This window comes from Bufo gargarizans, chromosome 8 (genome assembly GCF_014858855.1).
Source record: "Bufo gargarizans isolate SCDJY-AF-19 chromosome 8, ASM1485885v1, whole genome shotgun sequence".
NCBI lineage: Eukaryota > Metazoa > Chordata > Amphibia > Anura > Bufonidae > Bufo > Bufo gargarizans.
Genome location: NC_058087.1, coordinates 67,893,038 through 67,920,696, shown reverse-complemented (window position 1 = coordinate 67,920,696; position 27,659 = coordinate 67,893,038). Strand labels below are relative to the sequence as shown.

Here is a 27,659-nt window from a genome sequence, read left to right as displayed (position 1 = left end):
AGGAGAAGCAGCAGCGGTGGTGCGGGGACCAGGAGTGGTGCAGGGAGCGGGGAGCCAGGTAAGCATATTCAGTGTGGGGGCCCAGCATATTGGGGGGCTTTTTATACTCTTGGATAACCCCTTTAAGGCAACTTTCACATATGTGTTATCATTCCGGTTTTGAGATGCGGCAGAGGATCTCAAAACCGGGGAAAAACACTTACGTTTTGTCCCCATTCATTGTCAATGGGGACAAAACAGAACAAACCAGATCAGGATGCATTCTGTTCCAGTTTGTTCAGTTTTTTGACCGGACACTAAACCACTGCAAGCTGCGTTTTTTTGTCTAGTCTGCAAAACCATTGATTTACATTGATTTTCATGCCGGATCTGTTTTTGTTTGGTAACGAAAAAACTGGATCCGGCACCTATTGACTTACAATGAATTAATGCAGGTTTGTCTAGTTTCTATTTAATACAACCTTATCTGGAAGAAACGGATGCACCAGGATGTGTTAAAAGAAACAGAAGTGTTTTATTCAGGTTTTGAGATCCGGCATGTTAACCTCGCGTGTGTTCAGTCTCTCCGATCTTCTAACCTCTGTCACAGAAGGTACCGTGACAATAGCCCCCCCTTCTACGGGTGACCTCAGAACACCCAGGACCGACCTTTTCCGGATTAGCCCTTTCACAAGGCGACTGGCATTAACGTCGGCCGCTGGAACTCACATCCTCTCCTCTGGACCAAAACCCTTCCAGTGAACGAGATACTGGAGGGATCTATGGAGAATTCGTGAGTCCACTATCCTGTCGATTTGAAATTAAAGATTACCGTCCACCATGACAGGAGGGGGTGGCAGGGAGGACAGTTCAGCAGGTTCGACATATCTCTTCAGTAATGATTTGTGGAAAACATTATGAATCTTTAAAACCTACGGAAGGTCAAGATGGAAGGCTGCCGGGTTAATAATGGCAGAGATCTTATATGGACCAATAAACCTTGGGCCCAACTTCCACAAATGTACTTTCAACTTAATGTTTTTTGTGGACAACCACACAGAATCACCCACTCTCAGGTCCGGATCACTCGTGCGTCTCTTGTCAGCCATTCGTTTAAACTTCTTGCCCATCTTTTTCAGATTATTTAGAATTTTCCGCCAAATAGATGACAAAGAAGAGGAAAATCTTTCCTCTTCAGGTATACCAGAAGTCTCAGTACCATAAAATGTGCCAAACTGCGGATGGAACCCATATGCCCCAAAAATCTGACTTATCAGTAGACTCCTGACTATGGTTATTTATTGCGAACTCGGCCAAAGACAAAAAAGAAGACCACTCCTCCTGATTCTCTGAGACAAAACATCTCAGATAAGTCTCCAGATTCTGGTTAGTGCGCTCAGTCTGTCCGTTCGACTGAGGGTGAAAGGCCGAAAAGAAAAACAATTGTACCCCCAAGCCAGTGCAAAACGCCTTCCAGAATCTGGAAACAAACTGAGTCCCCCTATCAGACACCACATCAGAGGGAATACCATATAGCTTCACGATGTTGTCAACAAACAGAGAGATGAGATGAGATCGTGGATCTGCTCCCAGGGTGTCCTGTAAGAACTGTACAGTGATGTTCCTCGAACACCTTATGCCGTAATTTAGAAGGAACAAACAATTTTCCCAGAGGACAAGAATCCGGTGCATCTTCCTGGGCCTCCAACACCTCTGCCTCAAGGTCGGGATAAAGAGCAGATATTACTACCCCTTCAGACAAGATAGGACCAGGATCTTCTGAATCACCCCCCAGGAAAGCTATGCGACAAGCAATCTGCCTTAGGCCCCTTTCACACGGGCGAGTATTCCACGCGGATGCGATGCGTGAGTTGAACGCATTGCACCCGCACTGAATACCGTCCTAATTATTTCCATGGGGCCTGCGTTTTTCACAGATCCGATCATTCATTATTATTTTCCCTTATAACATGATTATAAGGGAAAATAATAGCATTCTGAATATAGAATGCATAGTAAAATAGCGTTGGAGGGGTTAAAAATAAATAAATAATAATTTAACTCACCTTAGTCCACTTGATCGCGCTGTCTGGCATCTCGTCTGTCTCCTTTGCTGAACAGGACCTGTGGTGACGTCACTCCGGTCATCACATGTTCCATCACATGATCTTTTACCATGGTTATGGATCATGTGATGGATCATGTGATGATCGGAGTGACGTCACCACAGGTCCTTTTCCTGAAATGAATGCTCACCACAGGTCCTGTTCAGCAAAGGAGATAGAAGAGATGCCGGGCTACGCAATCAAGTGGACTAAGGCGAGTTAAATTTTTATTTTATTTTTTTAACCCCTCGAGCGCTATTCAGAATGCTATTATTTTCCCTTATCACCATGTTATAAGGGAAAATAATACAATCTACAGAACACCAATCCCAGACCCGAACTTCTGTGAAGAAGTTCGGGTTTGGGTACCAAACATGCGCGATTTTTCTCACGCGAATGCAAAACGTATTACAATGTTTTGCACTCGTGCGGAAAAATAGCGGGTGTTCCCGCAACGCACCCGCACATTTTCCCGCAACGCCCGTCTGAAAGAGGCCTTAACGTTCTTAATCCAAGGGCGATAGGTGACAATGAAATTAAATCTGGTAAAAAACAACGACTAACTGGACTGCCTTGGGTTCAGACGTTTAGCCAAATCCAGGTAAGACAGATTTTTGTGATCGGTATTTACCATAATGGGATGAACTGCTCCTTCCAACCAATGACTCCATTCTTTAAAAGCTAACTTAATAACCAGCAATTCTCTATTGCCTACATCATAATTTTTTTCAGCAGCCAACAGTTTCTTAGAGAAGAAAGCACATGTGCGCCTTTACTAGGTGAAGGACCCTGCGACAGGACTGCTCCCACCCCTACCTCGGATGCGTCAACCTCCACAATAAATGGCTGCACCAGTATAGGAGCAGAAGCAAAACATTCCTATACTGCTGAAAGGGACATAGCTGCTTCCAATGACTCAGGACTTTCATGAAAGACCAACGCGTCCTTCAGCCTCTCAGATAGCCCCTGACAGAATTGGCTATGGAGAGCAGGGTCATTCCACTCCGTATCCGTAGAACATCTCCTAAATTCAGAGCAATAGGTCTCTGCAGAGCACTCCACCTGCCGTAAACCACATAATTTGGTCTCGGCCTGAGATATCCGATCCAGGTCATCGTAAATAAGACCCAAGGCTCTAAAAAATTAATCTACCGACCGGAGGGACGGTGATCCGGTTGGCAGAGAAAAAGCCCAAGACTAGGCGTCACCTTTGAGCAATGAAATTATTATACCCACATGTTGACTCTTATCCCCAGAAGAGTACGGACGCAGCTTAAAGTACAATTTACACAACTTCCTGAACCGAAGGAAATTGTCGCTATCCCCTGAAAATCTGTCCAGGAGGGCAACCTTAGGTTCAGTGCAGGCCTGGTACCAACCATAGGAACCAGCCACCTGTGGTCTCTGAATCCGTAAGACTGTCGCACAGAGGTTAGCAACCTCCAAAGACAGTCCTTGCAGCTGTTCGACCAGTGCAGACATAGGATCCATAGCTGTACTGATCCGAACAAAATGGCGGTTTTTCGGCGGTTGATAATGTCACGAATACAGGGGAGGGACACAGAACTAGGCCTCAAAGCTAGGGAGAGGGAAAAAGTCACCTCCTAGGAAGCCCCTTAACCTGGCCCTGACTCCTGTCAGTATGTATAGACCCTGAAGGTAGGAAAATACATACGCCGGAACCTAGGCCTTGAAGTGCCCTAGGTAGTGGCAGGGAATGAGACTACTGGTTCCTTCTCAGGTGAACGAACCAGCGTCTCCCTGAGGCCTAGTAACAACAAGCACAGGGGAACAACCAAATACAAAGAGCCGTACAACTTATATTATAGAAAATAGATGAGCAGGAACACAGGTAAGGTCCACACACCAACTCTTCCAAATCCAAGCAGAATATCAACCGCATGGTATGAAGTGTGAGACCAAACTAAGTAGGGAATGCAATAATGACCACGGACTGCACCTGACAAGAAGTGTGGTCATTACCAAACAACAACACTGAGAATCAAGAGACTGTCAGTTAACCTCACGTGCAGTCAGTCTCTCCGATCTTCTAACCTCTGTCACAGAAGGTACCGTGACAACTGATCTGCAGAGGCCCCGGGTGTCAGACTCCCACCAATCAGATACTGATGACCTATCCTGAGGATAGGTCATCAATATAGGTCGCGGAAAACCTCTTTACTATTATATGTCTTAATATTATTTTCTCCATAAAGCTTAATATTTGTAGTTTCTACTATTGAATCCTGTGTATAATTTTGCCTTTTAGACGTATGCTGAGTTCTTAATGTTACATTGTGATTTTTAGCCCATTTATTTTTGATGAGTATCAATGATCTATTTTCAAAATGAACAACAATTCATGGTGCAAATAGTACAAATCACTGATTATGGTAAATTTACTTACAAACTCGTTAGATTGTTTGTATATGTTGTCTTCCAGATGACATAATCCACTATTTGGCGTCAGAATAGCTGCAAGTTTCCCATCTCCAGCAATATGGAACCCATCATCTGTAGCATATACCAAAAGTCTTGTGACGTTCCTCCATCCAATCTTGTCCTATGCAAATTCAAAAGGTAAATTAACGTCATACCGTACATAAAGACCCTGGTTTATCAAGACCGGCGTGTGCTACACTGGTATTAATAGGGCCTCCGCTGCCAGAGGAGGCATTTAATTCATGATGAGGTGCAGGGGAATTTATCACTCACCCATGTCTTGTTTTTGCCCTTATAGTCCCAAAACATTTTTTCTACTTTTTAACCCCTTAAAGATCAGCCAATTTTCATTTATTTTTGTTTTTTTGTTTTTTACTCCCAGCCTTCCCAAAGCCATAACTTTTTTCTTCCATTCACATAGCTATATGAGGGCTTGTTTTTTGTGGGGCAAGTTGTATTTTCTAATGGCACCATTTACAGTTGCATACAATGTAATGGGGATCAGAAAAACAATTCCAAATAGGGTGGAATTATAAAAAAAACACAATTCAGCCACAGTTTTATTTGTTTTGTTTTCACGGTGTTCCTTATGCGGTAAAATTGAACTGTTCCCTTCTCTGGATCTGCACGATTACAACAAAACCAGATATATATAGTTTTTCTTGCCTTTTAAAACAGAAAAAAAAAACTTTAGCAAAAACACATTTTTTCTCTGCATTGCCATATTCCGAGCCCCATAACTTTTCTATTTTTACGTGTACGGAGCTGCATGAGGGCTCATTTTTGTTAGGCAATCTGTACTTTTTTGGGGTGTGTATGACCTTTTGAATTTTTATTAAAAAAATTGTGGTGAAGTGACCAAAAAGCGGTGAATTGCCATTTTTAAATTTTTTTCCATTTCGCTGTTTGCCATATGGGATAAATATTTTTTTATATTTTAATATTACAGAAGTTTTCACATGCGCCGATTCCCCTGATGTTTATTTTTTTATTGTTTATGTATTTTTTTTATTTTGGGGAAAGGGGGGTGATTTTAATTTTATTTTTTAAATATTTGTAAAAACTTTTTTCACACTTTTTAACCGCCTCCCGACCATGTAACGCACGGATGCGTCCGCGAGGCGGTTGATTTATTCCTCCTGGACGCATTCGTGCGTCATCTCGCGAAACGCGAGATTTCGGACTGAGCCGGACTGAGCCGGCCCGCGCATGCGCATTGCGGGCCAGCAAAATTACAAGCACCATTTCATCACCAGCCTGCCAGCCAATGATCGTGGCTGGCAGGCTGGCAATTTTTATAAAATCCAATCAAAGGCCAGATAACAGATCATATTAGTAAATATGATCTGTTATATGGCTGCCCTGCTCCTCTGCTGGTCCTTTTCGTCGGTTGGTCTCAGCAGAGGAGCAGGCTTCACAGTGAGTACACCAAAACACTACACTTTAGCCCCAGATCACCCCCTGCACCCCAATTAACCCTTTGATCGCCCCTTTGATCGCCCCTGTCAATCACTAGTGAAAGGAAAAAAGTGATCAGTGTAAACTGTCACTTTTTTTTCCCACTGGTATTGACTGTTCGGTTTTAGGGACAGTTTAGGCCCCTTGGTTAGGTAGTTTAGGGATCAGTTAGCGCCCAGCCCACCACACCGCAGTCCCTTATTCGCTGATTAGCGTATCGCTAATCAGCATTTGTACTTTTATAGTATCTGTAAGTGATCAAAACTGATCACAGGTCAGATCTATAATAGTACTAGTGTCACTTTAGTTCGCCCTGCACCCAAAACGCAGTGTTTGTCCGATCAGGCCTGATCGGTCGCCCACACGTGCGTTCACCCACGCCCGCCCCGCCGCAGTGACAAAAAATTATTATTTTTTGATCACTGCACATTCACTTTACACGCGCTGCAGCGATAAAAAAATCAGTTTTGATATTTTTTATCAACCGCAGCGGCCTCTGGTACTTCGCTAGCCTCCCATTTGTAAGACAGGCTTGCTTTTTTTCTTGGGTAGTCTCAGGGAATACCCCTAAATTTAGTTGCCCAAATGTCAAACAGGGGGTATTCTTCTGAAGAGGCCTACAGGCTTCTGACCCAGTCGGATGAGGAATGGGAACCCTCATCTGATGAATCTAGCGGGTCAGAATATGAACCTGTAGAAAGCAGTGGCAGTCTGACTCAAAGTTCGGACGAGGAGGCTGAGGTCCCTGATAGCACCAGGCGTACCCGGCCCCGTGTCACTAGACCACAGGTTGCGCAGGATCCACTTCAAGGGCAGCAGAGTGCTGCTGGCGCTGTCAGATTACGTGGTGAGGCATACACCAGCAGCGCAGCCCATCCTGGACCTAGTACCAGCACTGCCGTACAACATGGTGAAGTGGCGAGCACCAGAAGGGCAGCTGAAGCTGGTACGGTGGCACGTGCATTAGTTACCCCGTCGCAGCCACCGCACAGACAGGCCCGTAGAGCCCCTAGAATCCCTGAGGTGCTGGCAAACCCTGATTGGCAGTCCCCAACTTCAGCCGCACCTGTAGTTCCCCCTTTCACCGCCCAGTCTGGAGTTCGGGTTGAGACAGCTCAGATCGGTTCGGCCCTGTGATTTTTTGAGCTGTTCTTGACTGCGGAGCTCTTAGACTTAGTTGTGGCAGAAACAAATCGGTATGCCACACAATTTATAACCGCCAACCCGGAAAGCTTTAATGCCCAGTCCAAGTTTCCGAATTAAAAAAATTTCTGGGCCTTCTCCTCAACATGGGTCTAACTAAAAAGCATGAATTGCGGTCATATTGGTCCACGAACCCAATTCATCACATGCCCATGTTCTCTGCTGCTATGTCCAGGACACGATTTGAGACCATCTTGCGTTTCCTGCACTTTAGCGACAACACCACCTCCCGTCCCAGAGGCCAGCCAGCTTTTGACCAGCTCCACAAAATTCGGCCCCTCATAGACCATTTCAACCAGAAATTTGCAGATTTGTATACCCCAGAGCAAAACATCTGCGTAGGCGAGTCCCTAATACATTTTACCGGGCGCCTTGGCTTCAAACAATACATCCCAAGCAAGCGCGCCCGGTATGGGGTCAAATTGTATAAGCTCTGTGAAAGGGCCACAGGCTATACCCACAAATTTCGGGTCTATGAGGGAAAAGATCAGACCCTTGAGCCGGTCGGTTGCCATGACTACCTGGGGAGCAGTGGGAAGACAGTCTGGGACTTGGTGTCACCCTTATTCGGCAAGGGGTACCATCTTTATGTGGACAATTTCTACACAAGTGTGGCCCTCTTCAGGCATTTGTTTCTAGAACAGATTGGCTGCTGTGGCACCGCGCGAACTAGTCGCGCGGGCTTCCCCCAACGGCTCGTTACCACCCGTCTTGCAAGGGGGCAGAGGGCTGCCTTGTGTAACGAAGAACTGCTCGCGGTGAAATGGAGAGACAAGCGTGACGTTTACATGCTCTCCTCCATTCACGCAGACACAACAATCCAAATTGAGCGAGCAACCCGTGTCATTGAAAAGCCCCTCTCAGTCCACGACTATAACCTTCACATGGGAGGGGTGGACTTCAATGACCAGATGTTGTCTCCGTATTTAGTGTCCCGCAGAACCAGACGCTGGTATAAGAAGGTGTCTGTATACCTAATTCAATAGGCTCTGTATAATAGTTTTGTTCTCTACAGTAAGGCTGGGAGAACACGATCCTTCCTCAAATTTCAGGAAGAGATCATCGAGAACCTCCTGTACCCAGGAGGTTCCATGGCCCCATCTACCAGTGTAGTAGCCGTCTACACGAGCGACATTTCCCCAATGTCGTTGCCGGTACCTCAACCCAACCGTCACCCCGAAAAAGATGTCGTGTCTGTAGCAGGAGTGGAATAAGGCGTGACACCCGCTATTTCTGTCCTGACTGCCCTGACCACCCTGCCCTATGCTTAGGGGAGTGTTTCCGGAAGTACCACACACAGGTACACCTAGCATAGGGATCACATCTCACCAGGACAGGCACACAGGGCTATTAGGGCCCATTCACATACAGCTGCTGCAAACCTCTCCTTTCACCTGGGATAAAGTGCATAATGTACTTCGCCACATCTTTGGGCGATTTGCGCTTTGCACATTGTCCCATGGGAAAGGAGAGGTTTGTCCTATAAAGGTAAAAAAAAAAAAAATCACCAGTAAGCAAAAAAGGTTAATGTTCTGTTCAAAAGTTAATAAAATTATTGCGTTGCGGCCTGTTTTTTTTTTTTTTTTTTTACCTTCCAGGTGGACCAACCGATCGACTAGCTGCAGCACTGATGTGCATTCTGACAGAAGCATTGCGCTGCTGTCAGATTACACACAAGTCAGTGTATGCGGCGCTGCAAGACGAGATTTCTCCTCTGCAGTAAAAGATACGTTTGCCGAGGCATATGAGCTGAGGAGGTGGCGGTGTTCCTATGCTTTGGCAAACACTTTGTATATTAAAAAAAAAATCCCGGCAATGATTTATTCATCCACATCGATTGATGTGAATGGAGAAATCTGGTTTGCCAGGGCATACGAGCTAAGTGGGTATGGATGTTGGGCGGAGCTCCTATGTCCTGGCAGACGCCTTTCCCCTCCTTTCTTTTTTTAGGCAGAGATTTTTTTCATCCACATTGATCGATGCGAATGAAGAAATCTGTGCCGTTAATTTTTTTCTTTCAGCCCAGAGGCTGAACGGAAAAAAAAATCTCATTACCTGTATGCTCAATATAAGGAGAATAGCAGAAACTCCTAATGCTGGCCATACATGTAATGATTGCGGAGACCCTCAAATGCCAGGGCAGTACAAACAGCCCACAAATGACACCATTTTGGAAAGAAGACACCCCAAGGTATTCGCTGAGGGGCATATTGAGTCCATGAAAGATTGAAATTTTTGTCCCAAGTTAGCGGAAAGTGAGACTTTGTGAGAAAAAATAAATAAAAAAAATAAATTTCTGCTATGAACTCGCCAGGCCCCTCATTGAATACCTTGGGGTGTCTTCTTTCCAAAGTGGGGTCACATGTGGGGTATTTATACTGCCCTGGCTTTTTAGGGGCCCTAAAGCGTGAGAAGAAGTCTGGGATCCAAATGTCTAAAAATGCCCTCCTAAAAGGAATTTGGGCCGCTTTGCGCATCTAGGCTGCAAAAAAGTGTCTCACATGTGGTATCGCCGTACTCAGGAGAAGTTGGGGAATGTGTTTTGGGGTGTCATTTTAAATATACCCATGCTGGGTGAGATAAATATCTTGGTCAAATGCCAACTTTCTATAAAAAAATGGTAAAAGTTGTCTTTAGCCAAGATATTTCTCTCACCCAGCATGGGTATATGTAAAATGACACCCGAAAACACATTCCCCAACTTCTCCTGAGGTGGGCAAAGGGGCACACATTCCAAAGAGCACATTTCGGATTTCACCGGTCATTTTTTACAGATTTTGATTGCAAACTACTTCTCACGCATATGGGCCCCTAAAATGCCAGGGCAGTATAACTACCCCACAAGTGACTCCATTTTGGAAAGAAGACACCCCAAGGTATTCCGTGAGGGGCATGGCGAGTTCCTAGAATTTTGTACTTTTTGTCGCAAGTTAGTGGAATATGAGACTTTGTAAGAAAAAAAAAAAATCATTTTCCGCTAACTTGTGACAAAAAATAAAAAATTTGAGGAACTCACCATGCCCCTCACGGAATACCTTGGGGTGTCTTCTTTCCAAAATGGGGTCACTTGTGGGGTAGTTATACTGCCCTGGCATTTTAGGGGCCCATATGTGTGAGAAGTAGTTTGCAATCAAAATGTGTAAAAAATGGCCTGTGAAATCCGAAAGGTGCTCTTTGGAATGTGTGCCCCTTTGCCCACCTTGGCTGCAAAAAAGTGTCACACATCTGGTATCGCCGTACTCAGGAGAAGTTGGGGAATGTGTTTTGGGGTGTCATTTTACATATACCCATGCTGGGTGAGATAAATATCTTGGTCAAATGCCAACTTTGTATAAAAAAATGGGAAAAGTTGTCTTTTGCCAAGATATTTCTCTCACCCAGCATGGGTATATGTAAAATGACACCCCAAAACACATTCCCCAACTTCTCCTGAGTACGGCGATACCAGATGTGTGACACTTTTTTGCAGCCTAGGTGGGCAAAGGGGCACACATTCCAAAGTGCACCTTTCGGATTTCACCGATCATTTTTTACAGATTTTGATTGCAAACTACTTCTCACACATATGGGCCCCTAAAATGCCAGGGCAGTATAACTACGCCACAAGTGACCCCATTTTTGAAAGAAGACACCCCAAGGTATTCCCTGAGGGGCATGGCGAGTTCCTAGAATTTTTTTTTTTGGTCGCAAGTTAGTGGAATATGAAACTTTGTAAGGAAAAAAATAAAAATAAAAATCATCATTTTCCGCTAACTTGTGACAAAAAATAAAAAATTCGAGGAACTCGCCATGCCCCTCATGGAATACCTTGGGGTGTCTTCTTTCCAAAATGGGGGCAAAGGGGCACACATTCCAAAGTGCACCTTTCGGATTTCACCGGTCATTTTTTACAGATTTTGATTGCAAACTACTTCTCACACATATGGGCCCCTAAAATGCCAGGGCAGTATAACTACCCCACAAGTGACCCCATTTTGGAAAGAATACACCCCAAGGTATTTTGTGATGGGCATAGTGAGTTCATGGAAGTTTTTATTTTTTGTCACAAGTTAGTGGAATATGAGACTTTATAAGAAAAAAAAAAAAATCATCATTTTCCGCTAACTTGTGACAAAAATGGACTATGCCCATCAGCGAATACCTTAGGGTGTCTACTTTCCGAAATGGGGTCATTTGTGGGGGTTTTCTACCGTCTGGGCATTGTAGAACCTCAGGAAACATGACAGGTGCTCAGAAAGTCAGAGCTGCTTTAAAAAGCTGAAATTCACATTTTTGTACCATAGTTTGTAAACGCTTTAACTTTTGCCCAAACCTTTTTTTTTATCAAAGACATGTAGAACAATAAATTTAGCGAAAAATGTATATATGGATGTCGTTTTTTTTTGCAAAATTTTACAACTGAAAGTGAAAAATGTCATTTTTTTGCAAAAAAATAGTTAAATTTCAATTAATAACAAAAAAAGTAAAAATGTCTGCAGCAATGAAATACCACCAAATAAAAAGCTCTATTAGTGAGAAGAAAAGGAGGTAAAATTCATTTGGGTGGTAAGTTGCATGACCGAGCAATAAACGGTGAAAGTAGTGTAGTGCAGAAGTGTAAAAAGTGGCCTGGTCATTAAGGGTGTTTTAGCTAGGGGGGTTAAAGTGGTTAATAGTTCCCATGGGAAACTATAACAGGCAATCATTGGTTTGCTTCTCTCATAGACTCTAATGCATTAGCATTGAAGCCTATTGGAAATACATTATGGGGGTCATTTACAATCAGAAATATGCCTATATTAGGCATATTTCTGTCGCAGATTGTGGCGAAAAGGTTATTTGTGGCACAATCTGCGACTTTTCCCCGCTCGCGCCCCGGTCTACAAAAGTAGGTGTGGCGTGGGCGGGGAAAGGGCCATCAGGCCCATCTCATTCATTATTTTTTACACCTGTTTTAGGCGTTGAAAATGGTCTACATCTACGCCAGCAAGGGAGCTGGCATAGATTCAGAAGCGGCAGTGGATCTGCCAAAGTTATGTAGAGGCCAGCGCTTCCAGTCTTTAACCTCCTAGATGCCATGGTTACATTTGACCACGGCTTCTAAGGCGTTTATTGTATGTGATTGATTTTATCATCGATTGCATACATTAGTCCTGGGTGTCTGCTATTTAACACAGCAGGCGCTTGGCAGATATGGCGCCACATGCGCTCGCGAGTAGCTGTAACTGTAGCTGGTGTACAGACTGCTGGAGGAGGCATTTAATTTATGATGAGCTCTATGCCTCTGTACAAGACCAGACTGGCACTCACTGGATAAAATAACTTTCTCTTTTATTAGTCACATAAAGAACAACTGTGACGCGTTTCGGCTCGTAATGTGAGCCTTTCTTGTCTTGTACAGCGTGCATAGGAGATTGATCCGGGACACGTGCACCACGCCAATGAACATGCGAAGTGCCGACTGCACCATTGTTGAGCTCTGTGCCTCATCATAAATGAAATGCCTGCTCCGGCAGCACAGGGCCCCTCAAAGCCAGCGTATTACATGCCGGTCTTGATAGATTGGGGCCAAAATGCCCGCTCCTGCAGTCCGTGCACCAGACTGAAATCGATTTCATATTTTTTAGACCAGTTTCTGATAAACATAATAAATGTGCTGGGGTCACTTGCCACTCCCCTTTTAGAAAATCTGGTGAGGGCAGCGTAAAAATGCTAGTTAGGACTTAAAAAGTGCGATGGCATTCAAAAAGTTGCAAAACCAAGTTTTGCGACTTTTTAACACCAGAAAACTGGCGTAGGGGGAATGATAAAACCCCCCAAAATTTTTTGTATTTTATTATCACTGTAAATGTAGAAGCGTTCTAATTATAACTTGCAGGGCTCGAGGGGAATATCTGTTTACTTGCAGTTGTTTTAGAAAGTTTTCCATCAGCCTCTGTCTGCCAATGAATCCTTGAAAAGCTCATGCTTGAAAAGCCCAATGGTGATCTTGGTAAAAATGTTTTATGCTTGTAAAGTCAAGGGTGGATAGACAAGAGGGTTATTTTGACTCTGTCAGACAAGGGCCAAAATATCCAAAATACACCTCATGAGGTTCATTCTTGAAGTCCTAGCTCTATCTGCCACTAACCACTGTTTTGGCAGATTTTTTCTACTTCGATCAGTGGTGGGGGGCATAAACCATCAGCACACACTATGTATGGGCAGCATGTTGGCTCAGTGGTTAGCACTGGGGTCCTAGGTTCGACCAAGGACAACATCTTCATGGAGTTTGTAGGTTCTCCCCATGTTTGCGTGGGTTTCCTCCGGGTACTCCGGTTTCCTCCCACACTCCAAAGACATACTGATAGGGAACTTAGATTGTGAGCTGCTACATTGGGGACAGCCCAATGCTAATGTCTGTAAAGCGCTATGGAATAGTGCTATACAGTGCATAAAAAATATAAATATATAAATACAAATAAAATGTATTAAACAGCTCCCGTGCTGGTCACAAATTCCCTTTAATAATTATTAGCAAGTAAACCATAGATCTCACCCCACAAACTGCCACTTGCATCATGGCATCCAGTCCACCTTCTGGGGAATCCAAGTTTCCAGATATTAACTGCTTTCCAACTTCCTCTATAAACTTGTTTCCATCTCCCGTGAGGCTGAGGATATGCTTGAAGGAGAATGGTGACTGACAAGGTACACTTTTATCCGGGCAAGGGTGCCTCAGTTGCTCTGGATGTGTGCTTACGAATGGAAGAACAGTCTTGTCCACAAAAGAGCCAAAACCTGAATCACAGAAGTCATTTAAATGATAGATACAGAATATTTATCTTTCGTGAAGTCTATTATGATCCCCTTTTTTTCCATATAAAACCCCTCCCCTTTCACCCCTCTGGCCTCGCCCTAGGTTCTTCTGATTACGTCCTCCTCTTAGTGAGAAATCCAGCGCCAGCGCCGTTTAACACAATCACCGCTCCTGCGCACTTCATTCCCCATTATGGGCAGAGGCACGTTTAATGTGCATCCCATACATCCCGATCTAGTCCGCCTTGTGCCTCTGCCCATAACGGGGAATGAAGTGCGCTGGCGCGCCAAATTTGTTGAACAGCGCTGGATTTCTCACTAAGAGGAGGACGTAATCAGAAGAACCTAGGGCGGGCCAGGGGGGTGAAAGGGGAGGGGTTGTCCGGGTTCAGAGCTGGGTATGTCCAGAGCAGACATACCCATATTTTCACCCAGGCACACATCTCATGCTCCGATGCGCTCCCTTGCCCTTCCCTAGATCGCGCAGGGCACAGGCTCTTTTGTTTACAACAACACACTGCCGGGTGGAAGCTACTGCCCGGCAGTGTGTTCGGTGACGTCACCAGCTCTGATGGGTGTGCTTTAGCGCTGCCCTAGCCGTTTTACTGGCTAGTGCACCTCTAAAGCCCGCCCATCAGTGCCGGTGATGTCACCGGGCTTTCTGGCAGCCCCATGGAGAGCCCAGTTCAACACTGGAACTCTTTAAAATGCCTTTGCCCTGCGCAATTTAGCCCGGCACATGGGGGGGGGGGGGGCTGTTTATGATATTGGATAACCCTTTTAATTCAGCAGATACAATTGTTAAAAGGGAGTAGCAGGTATATTAAATTAATCACAGTGTAGATTTCTGGTAATAGCTGCCTGTGATGTTGCAGATCTTCTATGTTTTAGTTACAGTAATTTTGAGTTTTTACTAATAGTCACCAATTCTCTATAGATAAGCTTCTTAAAGGGACACTGACAGGCCCAATTAGCATATTTAGGTATATATATGTCAGTACAGGTCTTCTAAAGTCTATTAAAATCATCTAAGTAGCCCCCCTGTCCACCTTATAAATACCGAAATATAAAGTTTTATAACCTGCTTGTCCGGTCACCAATCTGCCCAAGGGGCGGCGTTTCATGTCAAAATGCGCCCAGCCAGCCGCTCCCAACTGCCGTTCTGAAGCCCCGCCCAGCTCATCAATATTCACTTAGCTGGGCGGCGGCTACAACTCTCCCGACTCAAGTGCCCTGCGCATGCGCATAAAGCAGAGGCTGCAGCGCTCTGTACGCAGGCGCGATGTGACCCCGGCCGGGCGCATGCGCTGAAGATTGGACGGAGGACGTGCCCAGAGGATTGAATGGGCCATGCGCAGGATCGTGAGTCGGGAGAGTTGTAGCCGCCGCCCAGCGAAGTGAATATTGATGAGCTGGGCGGGGCTTCAGAACGGCAATTGGGAGTGGCTGGCTGGGCGCATTTTGACATGAAACGCCTGCCCCTTGGGCAGATTGGTGACTGGACAAGCAGGTTATAAAACTTTATATTTCGGTATTTATAAGGTGGACAGGGGGGCTACTTAGATGATTTTAATAGACTTTAGAAGACCTGTACTGACATATATATATACCTAAATATGCGAGCAGTAATGTATTTAGGACTTATTATTATTGCTACATGATATCATTATTATATAAAATCATATTATAATTAAATATTATTTATTATAAACAATACTATATTACACTAGTGAATATATTACACTGATGTATGATGCAAATTATTACTATAATTACAGTGTGAAAATGCAATGAAATCTTCAGACAGCATATTATAGAGCAGGAGGAGCAGAGCAGATTGATAAATAGTTTTATGGAAAAGATTCAGTTCAACTTGTAATTTAAACATTTACATTTTTGCTCCTTCTTGGCTTTAAAGTCCAGGAGGCGGCCTATCAGTAATTGACAGCCTTCCCTCTATGACTGTGTATACAGACAGATCTGTCAATCACTGATAGGACCACCTCCTTGACTTCAAAGTCTCCAGTCCATTGCAGTCTAGGTTTCTCTTTTACAACACCACTGCAAACGAAGGCAAATGTGGCTGGCTGTTAATGGCAGGACTAGTGTCGGACTGGGGTACCTAGGGCCCACCAGTCAAAATCATTTTAGGGGTTGCAATATTGTAGAAAACTGCGGCACTCCAATGATGTAGAAATACTTTACATTTTATTCACACTGACTATTGTGACGTTTCGACCTGTATATGTATACATGTATACTGTGGAGGATGGGTCACATATCCGTTTGTCTGTCCCCACGTGTGTATGTGTAGAGAGTGAATGAATATATAGATGCTCCCCTTGGGTTGGGACATGGGTCCGGGTTTCGGCCCCACTGGGAAGGGGAGGATGTGGGAGTCGGCAACCCGTCAAGGATAGTGAACGGCACTGGCACTATTTTCTGTATAAACAAAAAATATGTATGTCCCTTAAGGAAGATGCATGCAGTTGGAGAGTGGAAATCTTCAAATGATAACTGAGTTATGGGATTAAAGGTGCCCGATATTAAGAAAAAATCCTCAGAGATGGTTAACTGCTGAAAAGCGCATCGCGCGGTGCCGCTACGCAGTGAGGTCTATGCCGGTCATGTGATCAGGTCACGTTGAGGAACAAGAGAAGACAAACGTGACCGAGAAAGGCGGAACCAGTGAAGGACCCCTCATGATGACGACGGCTGTCGAATAGGATAGACGTCACTGATGACGTAGCGGCGCATGTGCGGTGAGAATACGGGGGCGCCATGCACGCCATGTGTGGTGCATACAGCATGAATTGATGAAAGATACAACACCCACAATGTTGTAGTTTGGAGAGCACTCACACATGGAGATTCCTTATCCTGGATGAACCACCCTTTCCACCAACCATCCTAAACAATATCCAAAGTAAAGCAAATGTTTGCCAGCATCTTCAAATGGAAAAGTGTCCTGTAATGAATAGGCCACCATGTAACCATCCCTATAGGGTCTTTCTCAAGTGTCTTGACCACTTGATTAAGACCCAATAGGAGTCAATACGTGGTGGCGAACGGCGTATTTACTCCAGTAAAATTTTTCATTTGACATGCAATCCATGATGCCATGGGCACCTCAGCAAGACTGACCCTGTGGCCACAGTGGTGATGCAAGCCTGACCCTATGGACACTGTTTAAATAGGCAAGTCTGACCCAATGGGCACCGCTGTGAGCCTGACCCTACAAGCAAGGCAAAGCAGCAGGCCTCACCCTATGGTCACTGCTGAGAGCAGCGTCATCTTGATGCCATGAACAGGAATATTTTAGAAGGTGAGACCAGAGGATTGACGTGTGGGTCTTACGTGTTCATTGAAGGACACAGAACTAAAACAAAAATCTGACAGACATAAGACGTCTGCGGCATCTTCAGCCAAGTCACATGTGCCATATAAAAGTGGCGTCACGAGAGTCAATATGTGCAGGTAAATCGTCTGACACAAAACAAGCAACTGAAGTCAATCTGTAAAGACGTGATTTACTGTGAATTCCATGAATCCAGCATTCGATAGTCTGGAATTTCTGTGGAAGGGGCTCCATCCTAGTGATAAGTACGGTAATATACATGCACAGAGATGGGAAGGGGTATATCTCCTCGCTGGGAGGCATATTTTGATTTAAGGCATGACCTCATATTTCGGACGGGCGGTGGGGAACCTTACTGGCTGTGCAGCTTGTGCTGCGTAGGGATGCAGACAGTGTACGCAGAGCGCAGCGCAGGCACGGCACGTATGAGGAGGCGGGGCCCATCATGGTGGAAGGTGTACCCAGATGCACTAGGCAGCACAACAAGCGTTACAGGGGAGCGGAGGCACTGGGCAGCGGCAGTATTGGCAAGTGAAGTGGCGAGGTGTTCATCAGCCAGTCATCTCGCCACTTGCTAATATTAAGTGTGAGTGCTTATTGAAGTGTCAGGCAGCGGCGCTGGAGCTGCCTGCTGCACTAATTATTAACTGTAAATCCCAGGGGCCCACCAAGGATTTCCCCGGTGGGCCAGTCCGAGCCTGGGCAGGACACATAATGGACACAGAAACACCAAATTTCCTTCTGCTTAGATATAAAGGGGGGATATAAAGGGGATCTCATTCCCACTATGTACAGTAAAAAGGCAGTCAAGTGTGTCTGAAGAAGAGGGCTGACTGCCTCAGAAATGGGTCACAAATGCGCTGCCCGTTTTATATTGCCCATTTTGAATCCTTTTTTTTATCCATTTTTTAGATGAATAGTACCCTGTATTAGCCCGCCGTTTTCATTTTTACTATACATATCTGCTTGAGACATAACTTCCTGACAAGTTATGCAGCAATCCAACATTTCTATCTGGGTACATTATGTTCTTGTCATTGAGTGTATTTGTTATCAAGAGTTACTTATGGTCATTAATTTAAACCTAGCAAACACTTGGTAGAGTTTTAAAATTAATACACAGTTTACTGAAAGTGGTTGTCTGGCCAATATGTATTTTTTGTGCTTAAATACTGTAAAAAATGTAAAAGGTTATACTCACCACTCACATTACAATACTTCCCAGGTCCCTCAGAAGACTCTGCCACCTGGTCTTGTCACTCATGAAAGGACCACTTAGCCAATAACTAGCTGCAGCAGTGGCCTATTTCATCCAGAGACTGGGAACTATCTGGAGTGGAGGGGGGATGGATAGGTGGGGGGCAAATTTCTACAGCATTCTAAACATGTTTAGAAATAATACATATCAGCTAGACCAGTGTTCCTCCACTCCAGTCCTCAGTGCCCACCTGCCAGTCATGATTATATCACCTGCCCAATACTAAGGAAATCCTGAAAACATGATCAGCAGGTGGGCCCTGAGGGTTAGAGTTGCAGAACACTGAGCTAGACTACTCCTTTAAGGGACAAAGTTGTTCAACATCCTGAAGAAATAGCTGGCCTTTAGTTGCTGTGGGTTCTATTTTGATGTAATTGATACAGGTTTGTATTGATTCAGTTATTTATTGTCTATTTGCTTTTTGCTGCCTACTGTAACCGTCCCTAATCAGACCCAGTCCTAGTTTAGTTATAAAAAAAGTGTGAATGTACCCTTCTGCACAAACTGGGTGACTGTCATTATAACCCCCATCAGAGCTTCAACTGAAACTGTCACTCAGATTTTCTAACATCTTCAAAATAAATGCCGGCATATTGCCATATCACTGCAGATATGGGCAAAATATATCAGTCAGGTTATTAGGAAAGCTGGGTAAAAGTTCCTACAGGTTTATGGATACATATACATACCTACATTTTTAAAGTCTGGTAGCTGAACTGTAGAATTAACAGTATACCAACACACAAGCAATTCTTACCTATCTGAGCAGACTTGGTAATTCCATTCAAAGCAGTAAGTATCTGGTTTCCTAGCTTCTTCACATTCCCAAGATCATCCAACATTGAGTAGGAAAGGTCCATGAGGTAGTAGAGGTCAACTGGATAACCTTCTGCTCTTCTAAATTTCACTTCAAACTCTCCAGTCTCACCTATGATGTTACAAAACAATGTTGCTTACATATACAAGTTATTGAGTTCTGTACAATGAGATCAAGGGGAAGGTAAACCAAGGGAAATCAATGCCTCTCAACCTCTGTACAGAGCATCTACAGGCTTCTAGAGTGTCTTACTATGCCATGTATGCCACTGATTTCACAACAGACACATGACAAAGCACACCATGTTCCATCAAACACAGAATGTAGCGGAACATGTGTCCACCTAGTACAGGAGCAGTAACTAACAGTTCATTTTTGGAACCATATACAAATTACAGTTTCAAGCAAAGAAGCCATGTGACTGTGTCACTACCAATCTTGTACAGTTGCAAGAAAAAGTATGTGAACCCTTTGGAATGTTATGGATTTCTGCACAAATTGGTCATAAAATGTGATCTGATCTTCATCTAAGTCACAACAATAGACAATCACAGTCTGTTTGAACTAATAACACACAAAGAATTAAATGTTAAAATGTTTGTATTGATCACACCATATAAACATTCACAGTGCAGGTGGAAAAAGTATGTGAACCCTTGGATTTAATAACTAGTTGAACCTCCTTTGGCAGCAATAACTTCAACCAAACGTTTCCTGTAGTTGCAGATCAGACGTGCACAACGGTCAAGAGTAATTTTTGACCATTCCTCTTTACAGAACTGTTTCAGTTCAGCAATATTCTTGGGATGTCTGGTGTGAATCGCTTTCTTGAGGTCATGCCACAGCATCTCAATCGGTCAGGACTCTGACTGGGCCACTCCAGAAGGCATATTTTCTTCTGTTTAAACCATTCTGTTGTTGATTTACTTCTATTCTTTCGGTCATTGTCATGTTGCAACACCAATCTTCTGTTGAGCTTCAGCTGGTGGACAGATGGCCTTAAGTTCTCCTGCAAAATGTCTTGATAAACTTGGGAATTCATTTTTCTTTCGATGATAGCAATCCGTCCATGCCCTGACGCAGCAAAGCAGCCCTAAACCATGATGCCCCCACCACCATACTTCACAGTTGGGATGAGGTTTTGATGTTGGTGTGCTGTGCCTCTTTTTCTCCACACATAGTGTTGTGTGTTTCTTCCAAACAATTAAACTTTGGTTTCATCTGTCCACCAAATAGTTTGCCAGTACTGCTGTGGAAGCTGCTCTTGTGCAAACTGTACACATGCAGCAATGTTTTTTTTTGGACAGCAGTGGCTTCCTCTGTGGTATCCTCCCATTAAATCCATTCTTGTTTAGTGTTTTACGTATCGTAGATTCGCTAACAGGGATGTTAGCATATGCCAGAGACTTTTGTAAGTCTTTAGCTGACACTCTAGGATTCTTCTTCACCTCTTGCAGTCATCTTTACAGGATGGCCACTCCTAGGGAGAGTAGCAGCAGTTCTGAACTTTCTCCATTTATAGACAATTTGTCTTACCATGGACTGATGAACAGCAAGGCTTTTGGAGATACTTTTATAACCTTTTCCAGCTTTATGCAAGTCAACAATTCTTAATCGTAGGTCTTCTGAGAGCTCTTTTGTGCGAGGCATCATTCACATTAGGCAATGCTTCTTGTAAAAAGCAAACCCAGAACTGGTGTGTGTTTTTTATAGGGCAGGGCAGCTGTAACCAACACCTCCGATCTCATCTCACTGATTGGACTCCAGTTGGCTATCACCTCACTCCAATTAGCTCTTGGAGTCTAGGGGTTCATATACTTTTTCCACCTGCACTATGAATGTTTACATGGTGTGTTCAATAAAAACATGGTAACATTTAATTCTTTGTGTGTTATGAGTTTAAGCAGACTGATTGTCTATTGTTGTGACTTAGATGAAGATCCGATCACATTTTATGACGAATTTGTGCAGAAATCCATATAATTCCAAACGGTTCACATACTTTTTCTTGCAACTGTATGTACCTTGAGGAGATGTCACTATCCTCGCCTACAGAATATGAAAGGATAGCAACCTATGTTTTCATCTTCTTTTGTTTCTTTTTTACCTGGTCGCAATTGCAGGTCAACTTGTTTTGGCGTAATCTGTACTTTGTCATCCAGAGGTTGATCGTCCTTATCCCGAACTTCACTCTTAGGGTCAATAATATTTCTCAAATCACATCCTAGATTAAGAAGTTTCTCAGTGGTGTCACATCGTACTGAGTCGGCCTCCCCTGCTTTGGTGAAATTCTAAAAATCAAACATTTAAGAAATTAGACGACATTAGAAATGTAAAAAACTCCATAAAACAGACAAAAAACCCTAAAAAAATAGAATAACATTTATATGTTAGTTGTACATATTTTTTGTGATGCTCAGCGCATTAGACTAGACTTTAAAAGTTTACCAAGATGTTTTCATGACAATATTAAATAAATGTCTATTTTCAAAGTGTCACCTAACAGGAGCTTCACTCTAAGATCTCATGCATGCTGTAATATTGCAGATATTGTCACGGACGGTGTACAGGAAACAAGGCAAAGCAACATGTATAAACGACTCGCTGGATCCAAAAACTAAGGAACCAAGGGAGACCCCTGCAGAAGACCTGGCACTTTCCCTGGCTGCTCAGCCTATGCAAAGATCCGAATGGTGGAGGTTTGCATATCCACGAACCTTGACTATAAAGCCCTGAGCACCCTACAATAGTGAGGGAACACAACCACCGGCTCCCTACACAAGATACGGAGGGAGTCAGGGTCACCTGGGATCCAGCAAACAGAAAATAACAGATAAAGGTACAACACTTAGCTTTGAAGCAAACAGGAGGACAGAGTCAGCGTGCACACACACTCCAGGAAGTAGTATAAGCCGCCCAGAAAAGCCTTCTGGGGAAGAATTTAAAGGGAAGCAATTAGTCCAACACATGACAGCTGAGAGAGGCTAACGAGAGGAGGAGCTGAATACCACAACACAGAAACTCAAGGAGGAGGTTCTGAAAGGCCTCTGTCAGAGCTTCTCAGCTGTCTGGTTGTGACACTCTGTCAGAGCTTCTCAGCTGTCTGGTTGTGACAGTACCCCTCCCTCTACGAGTGGACTCCGGACACTCAGAACCCACCTTCTCAGGATGGGACCTATGGAAAGCCCTGATGAGACGAGAGGCCTTAATGTCCGTCACTGGGACCCACATCCTCTCCTCAGGACCATACCCCTCCCACTGAACAAGGTACTGAAGAGAACCGCGGACAAGACGAGAATCCACAATCCTAGAGACCTGAAATTCAAGATTCCCATCAACCATAATCGGAGGAGGAGGCAAAGGCGAGGGTACAATGGGTTGAACATAAGGTTTCAATAAGGACTTATGAAAAGCATTATGGATCTTCCAAGTCTGAGGAAGATCAAGACGGTATGCAACAGGATTGATGACAGACAGGATTTTGTAAGGCCCAATAAACCTAGGACCCAACTTCCAGGAGGGAACCTTCAATTTGATATTCTTGGTAGACAACCATACCAGATCACCAACATTCAGGTCCGGACCAAGCACACGTCTCTTATCAGCCACACGCTTATATCTCTCACTCATGCTCTTTAGATTATCTTGAATCTTTTGCCAAATAGATGACAAAGACGAGGAGAATCTGTCCTCATCAGGTAAACCAGAAGACCCCTCTCCCGAGAAAGTCCCAAACTGTGGATGAAACCCATATGCACCAAAAAATGGTGACTTATCAGAGGACTCCTGACGACGGTTATTTAAAGCAAACTCAGCAAGGGACAAAAAGAACACCAATCCTCTTGATTCTCCGCCACAAAACAACGCAGATATGTCTCCAGATTCTGATTGACGCGCTCTGTCTGGCCATTCGACTGCGGGTGGAAAGCAGAAGAGAATGACAACCGAACCCCCAAGCGAGAACAGAAAGCCTTCCAGAATCTGGAAACAAACTGCGTGCCCCTATCAGAGACTATGTCTGAAGGAAATACCGTGCAATTTGACAATGTGATCAACAAATGCCTGCGCCAGCGTCTTAGCATTGGGCAAACCAGGAAAAGGGATGAAATGCACCATTTTGCTAAAACGGTCCACCACCACCAGAATCACAGTCTTCCCCGAGGAACGAGGCAGGTCCGTTATGAAGTCCATGGACAGATGTGTCCAAGGGACGGGAAGGAATGGGTAAGGGAAGGAGAGGACCTGATGGCCGTGAATGAGGGACTTTGGCACGAGCGCAAGTCTCGCAGGCTGCCACAAAACCCTCAACCGACTTACGAAGCGCAGGCCACCAGAATCTCCGAGCGATGAGATCCAGTGTGGCTCTTACCCCCGGGTGCCCAGCAAGGACCGTATCGTGGTGTTCTTTAAAAATCTTGTGTCTTAAAGCGAGAGGCACAAACAACCTCCCAGGAGGACAAAGATCAGGAGCCTCTGACTGGGCTGCCTGCACCTCTGCCTCCAATTCAGGAAAAAGAGCAGAGACCACCACACCTTCAGCCAAAATGGGACCCGGGTCTTCAAAATTCCCGCCTCCCGGAAAACAACGTGACAGGGCATCTGCCTTCACATTCTTAACTCCAGGGCGGAACGTGACAACAAAATTAAACCTAGAAAAGAACAACGACCATCTGGCCTGTCTCGGGTTCAGACGCTTGGCTGACTCCAAGTAGGCCAGATTTTTATGGTCAGTAAATACGGTAATAGGGTGTCTGGCTCCCTCTAGCCAATGGCGCCATTCCTCAAAAGCCAACTTGATGGCCAACAATTCCCTATCTCCCACATCGTAATTTCTCTCTGCGGAGGAGAGTTTTCTTGAGAAAAAGGCACACGGTCGCCAATTGGCAGGAGAGGAACCCTGAGACAAGACCGCCCCCACACCCACCTCAGAAGCATCAACCTCAACTATGAAGGGTAAAGACACATCAGATTGCACCAAGATGGGAGCGGAAGCAAAACTCTCCTTGATATCAGAAAAAGCCTTACGCGCCTCTACTGACCAAGAAGAAAAATCTACCCCCTTTCTGGTCATATCAGTGAGTGGTTTAACAATAGAAGAATAATTCAAAATGAACTTCCTGTAATAATTGGCAAAGCCCAAAAAACGCATCAGCGCCTTTTGATTCTCAGGAAGCTCCTACTCAAGCACAGCGCGGACCTTCTCGGGGTCCATGCGAAAACCAGAAGCGGAGAGAAGAAACCCCAGAAATTGAATTTCTGGAACCGCAAACACACATTTTTCCAGTTTCGCATATAATTTATTCTCCCGCAGGATGAGCAAGACCTGAAGTAAATGTTCCTTATGAGTTTTGAAATCGGGAGAAAAAATCAAAATGTCATCCAAATACACCAATACAAATTTTCCCATCAAATGATAAAAAATGCTGTTCACGAAATGCTGAAAAACGGCTGGGGCATTCATCAAACCAAAAGGCATAACCAAATTTTCAAAATGGCCCTCAGGGGTATTGAAGGCCGTCTTCCATTCGTCCCCTTCTCTGACCCTGACCAGGTTGTATGCCCCTCTTAAATCTAATTTGGAAAAGACTTTAGCCCCAACAACCTGGTTAAATAGGTCCGGGATCAGAGGAAGCGGATAAGGGTCACGAATTGTGATATTGTTCAGCTCCCTGAAATCCAGACAAGGTCTTAAAGAACCATCTTTTTTCTTAACAAAGAAAAAACCAGCGGCAACAGGTGACTTCGAGGGTCGTATGTGTCCCTTTCTCAGACTCTCAGAGATATAAGCACGCATAGCGATCCTCTCAGGTTGGGAAAGATTGTATAAACGAGATTTAGGCAGCTTGGCGTCTGGGATGAGATTAATAGGGCAATCGTACTCCCTGTGCGGGGGCAAATCCTGAACTCCACTCTCAGAGAAGACATCCGAAAGTTCAGAGAGAAAAGATGGTACAGTCTTAGTAGCAACCTCAGAAACAGATGTCATGAGGCAATTCTCTCTGCAAAAGTCACTCCAACCATTTATTTGCCTCTCTTGCCAATCAATGGTGGGGTTATGCTTAGTGAGCCAGGGCAGCCCCAACACCAGAGGGGTGGGTAAACCGCTAAGGACGAAACATGACACATCCTCAACATGAGCATCACTCACAATTAAACGGATATTGTGAACTATGCCCTTTAATGATTTTTGAGAAAGTGGAGCGGAATCGATAGCAAAAACAGGAATATCCTTTCCCAAAGTGCGCACTTGGAAACCATGAGTTATCGCAAATTGATTATCAATGAGATTAACCGCTGCTCCACTATCCACAAAATCTCACAAAAATGTTCTTGCTCTCTAGCGCCACCCTAGCCGGCAGGACAAAACGGGAACTACAAGCAAATGGAAAACCTTCAATTTCCGCCTCAACCCTGCCAATAGTAACAGACGGAACATTTTTAAAAGATTTTTTCCTGTTTGTTTCTTTATTACTCCCAGAAAACTGCCTGAATCTCCTAGAGGGACAAATATTTGCCAAATTATTTATACCTCCACAACAAAAACAAACCCTCCCATGCGAGCTGAATCTTCTATTGTCAGAAGCAATCAACCCCAGCTTCATGGGCTCCTGCTCAGAAGGGGCTGACGGCGACTGAGACCCCTGCGCACAGAACGGGACCGCTGCACTGTCCTGGGACTGAGTATGACAGGAAGGGGACATCTCTCCTCTCTCTCTAAGACGCCTGTCAATACGAACGGCCTGAGACATAGCAGAGTCCAAAGAACTAGGCCTCTCATGAAAGGCAAATGCATCTTTCAATCCCTCTGAAAGACCATGGCAAAATTGACTTCGGAGCGCAGCATCATTCCAACCAGTATCAACTGCCCATCTCCGAAATTCTGAGCAGTATATTTCTGCGGATTGTTTACCCTGGCATAATAGACGTAGTTTAGACTCAGCCAGAGCAATACGATCCGGATCATCATATATCTGACCCAGGGCTAAAAAGAATTCATCCACTGAACGGAGAGGCCGTGCCCCCTCCGGCAGCGAAAAGGCCCAGGACTGAGCGTTACCTCTGAGCAGCGATATAATGATCCCCACCCTCCGTTCCTCATCACCAGAGGAGTGGGGAAGAAGGTGAAAATGGAGTTTGCAAGCCTCTCTAAAACGCACAAAATTCTCACTACTCCCCGGAGAACGTATCCGGGAGCGAGATCTTAGGCTCAGAACAAACTCCATGAACGCAAGCTGAACCGGTCACTTGAAGCTGAGAAAAAGTCTTACGGAGATCAGCTACCTCCAATGAAAGACCCTGAAGGCGTTCAGCCAAAAGTGAAACCGGATCCATGCTTGAGACGGTTCTGGCGGCTTATAATGTCACGGACGGTGTACAGGAAACAAGGCAAAGCAACATGTATAAACGACTCGCTGGATCCAAAAACTAAGGAACCAAGGGAGACCCCTGCAGAAGACCTGGCACTTTCCCTGGCTGCTCAGCCTATGCAAAGATCCGAATGGTGGAGGTTTGCATATCCACGAACCTTGACTATAAAGCCCTGAGCACCCTACAATAGTGAGGGGACACGACCACCGGCTCCCTACACAAGATACGGAGGGAGTCAGGGTCACCTGGGATCCAGCAAACAGAAAATAACAGATAAAGGTACAACACTTAGCTTTGAAGCAAACAGGAGGACAGAGTCAGCGTGCACACACACTCCAGGAAGTAGTATAAGCCGCCCAGAAAAGCCTTCTGGGGAAGAATTTAAAGGGAAGCAATTAGTCCAACACATGACAGCTGAGAGAGGCTAACGAGAGGAGGAGCTGAATACCACAACTACAGAAACTCAAGGAGGAGGTTCTGAAAGGCCTCTGTCAGAGCTTCTCAGCTGTCTGGTTGTGACACTCTGTCAGAGCTTCTCAGCTGTCTGGTTGTGACAGATATATGTTGTATGGCTAAGGCTGCATTCACATCTCAAAAAAACCTTGCATGCATTTATGCCAAAAAGCGGCTGAATCGGCGGACCTCATTTCAGTCAATGGGGCGGTGAATTAGAGAATTTGGCGGGCAGAGCAGCGGAGATGTGAACAAGGCCTTACTAAAATGTCCACTGTAAGAAAAAGAGAAGAAGAGGACTTGTTGGCTCTGCTGCTTCAAAGCCAGACCCTGGTTATAGAGAGGTATAGCTATTTCCTGTATAACAACGCTTTCTGACTCATCCCCATACTCTGTCTCTGTGTTGTTCTGTGTCTGTGTGTGTCTGTCTTGCCCTGTAGC

General features: G+C 44.7%; 1 protein-coding gene across 4 annotated transcripts in view; it reads right to left on the bottom strand.

The window, feature by feature from the left end:
* The window catches only part of ITGB2 (integrin subunit beta 2), a 137,501-nt gene that overhangs the window by 72,641 nt on the left and 37,201 nt on the right, over positions 1-27,659 (bottom strand). For all 4 annotated transcript variants that reach the window (XM_044303259.1, XM_044303256.1, XM_044303255.1 and 1 more), the window contains 4 exons: positions 21,505-21,688; positions 19,338-19,508; positions 13,705-13,946; positions 4,492-4,647 (listed from right to left, as the gene is read on the bottom strand). In XM_044303259.1, coding sequence (XP_044159194.1) covers positions 4,492-4,647; positions 13,705-13,946; positions 19,338-19,508; positions 21,505-21,688 — 753 coding nt within the window. The remainder of the gene's footprint in view (positions 1-4,491; positions 4,648-13,704; positions 13,947-19,337; positions 19,509-21,504; positions 21,689-27,659) is intronic.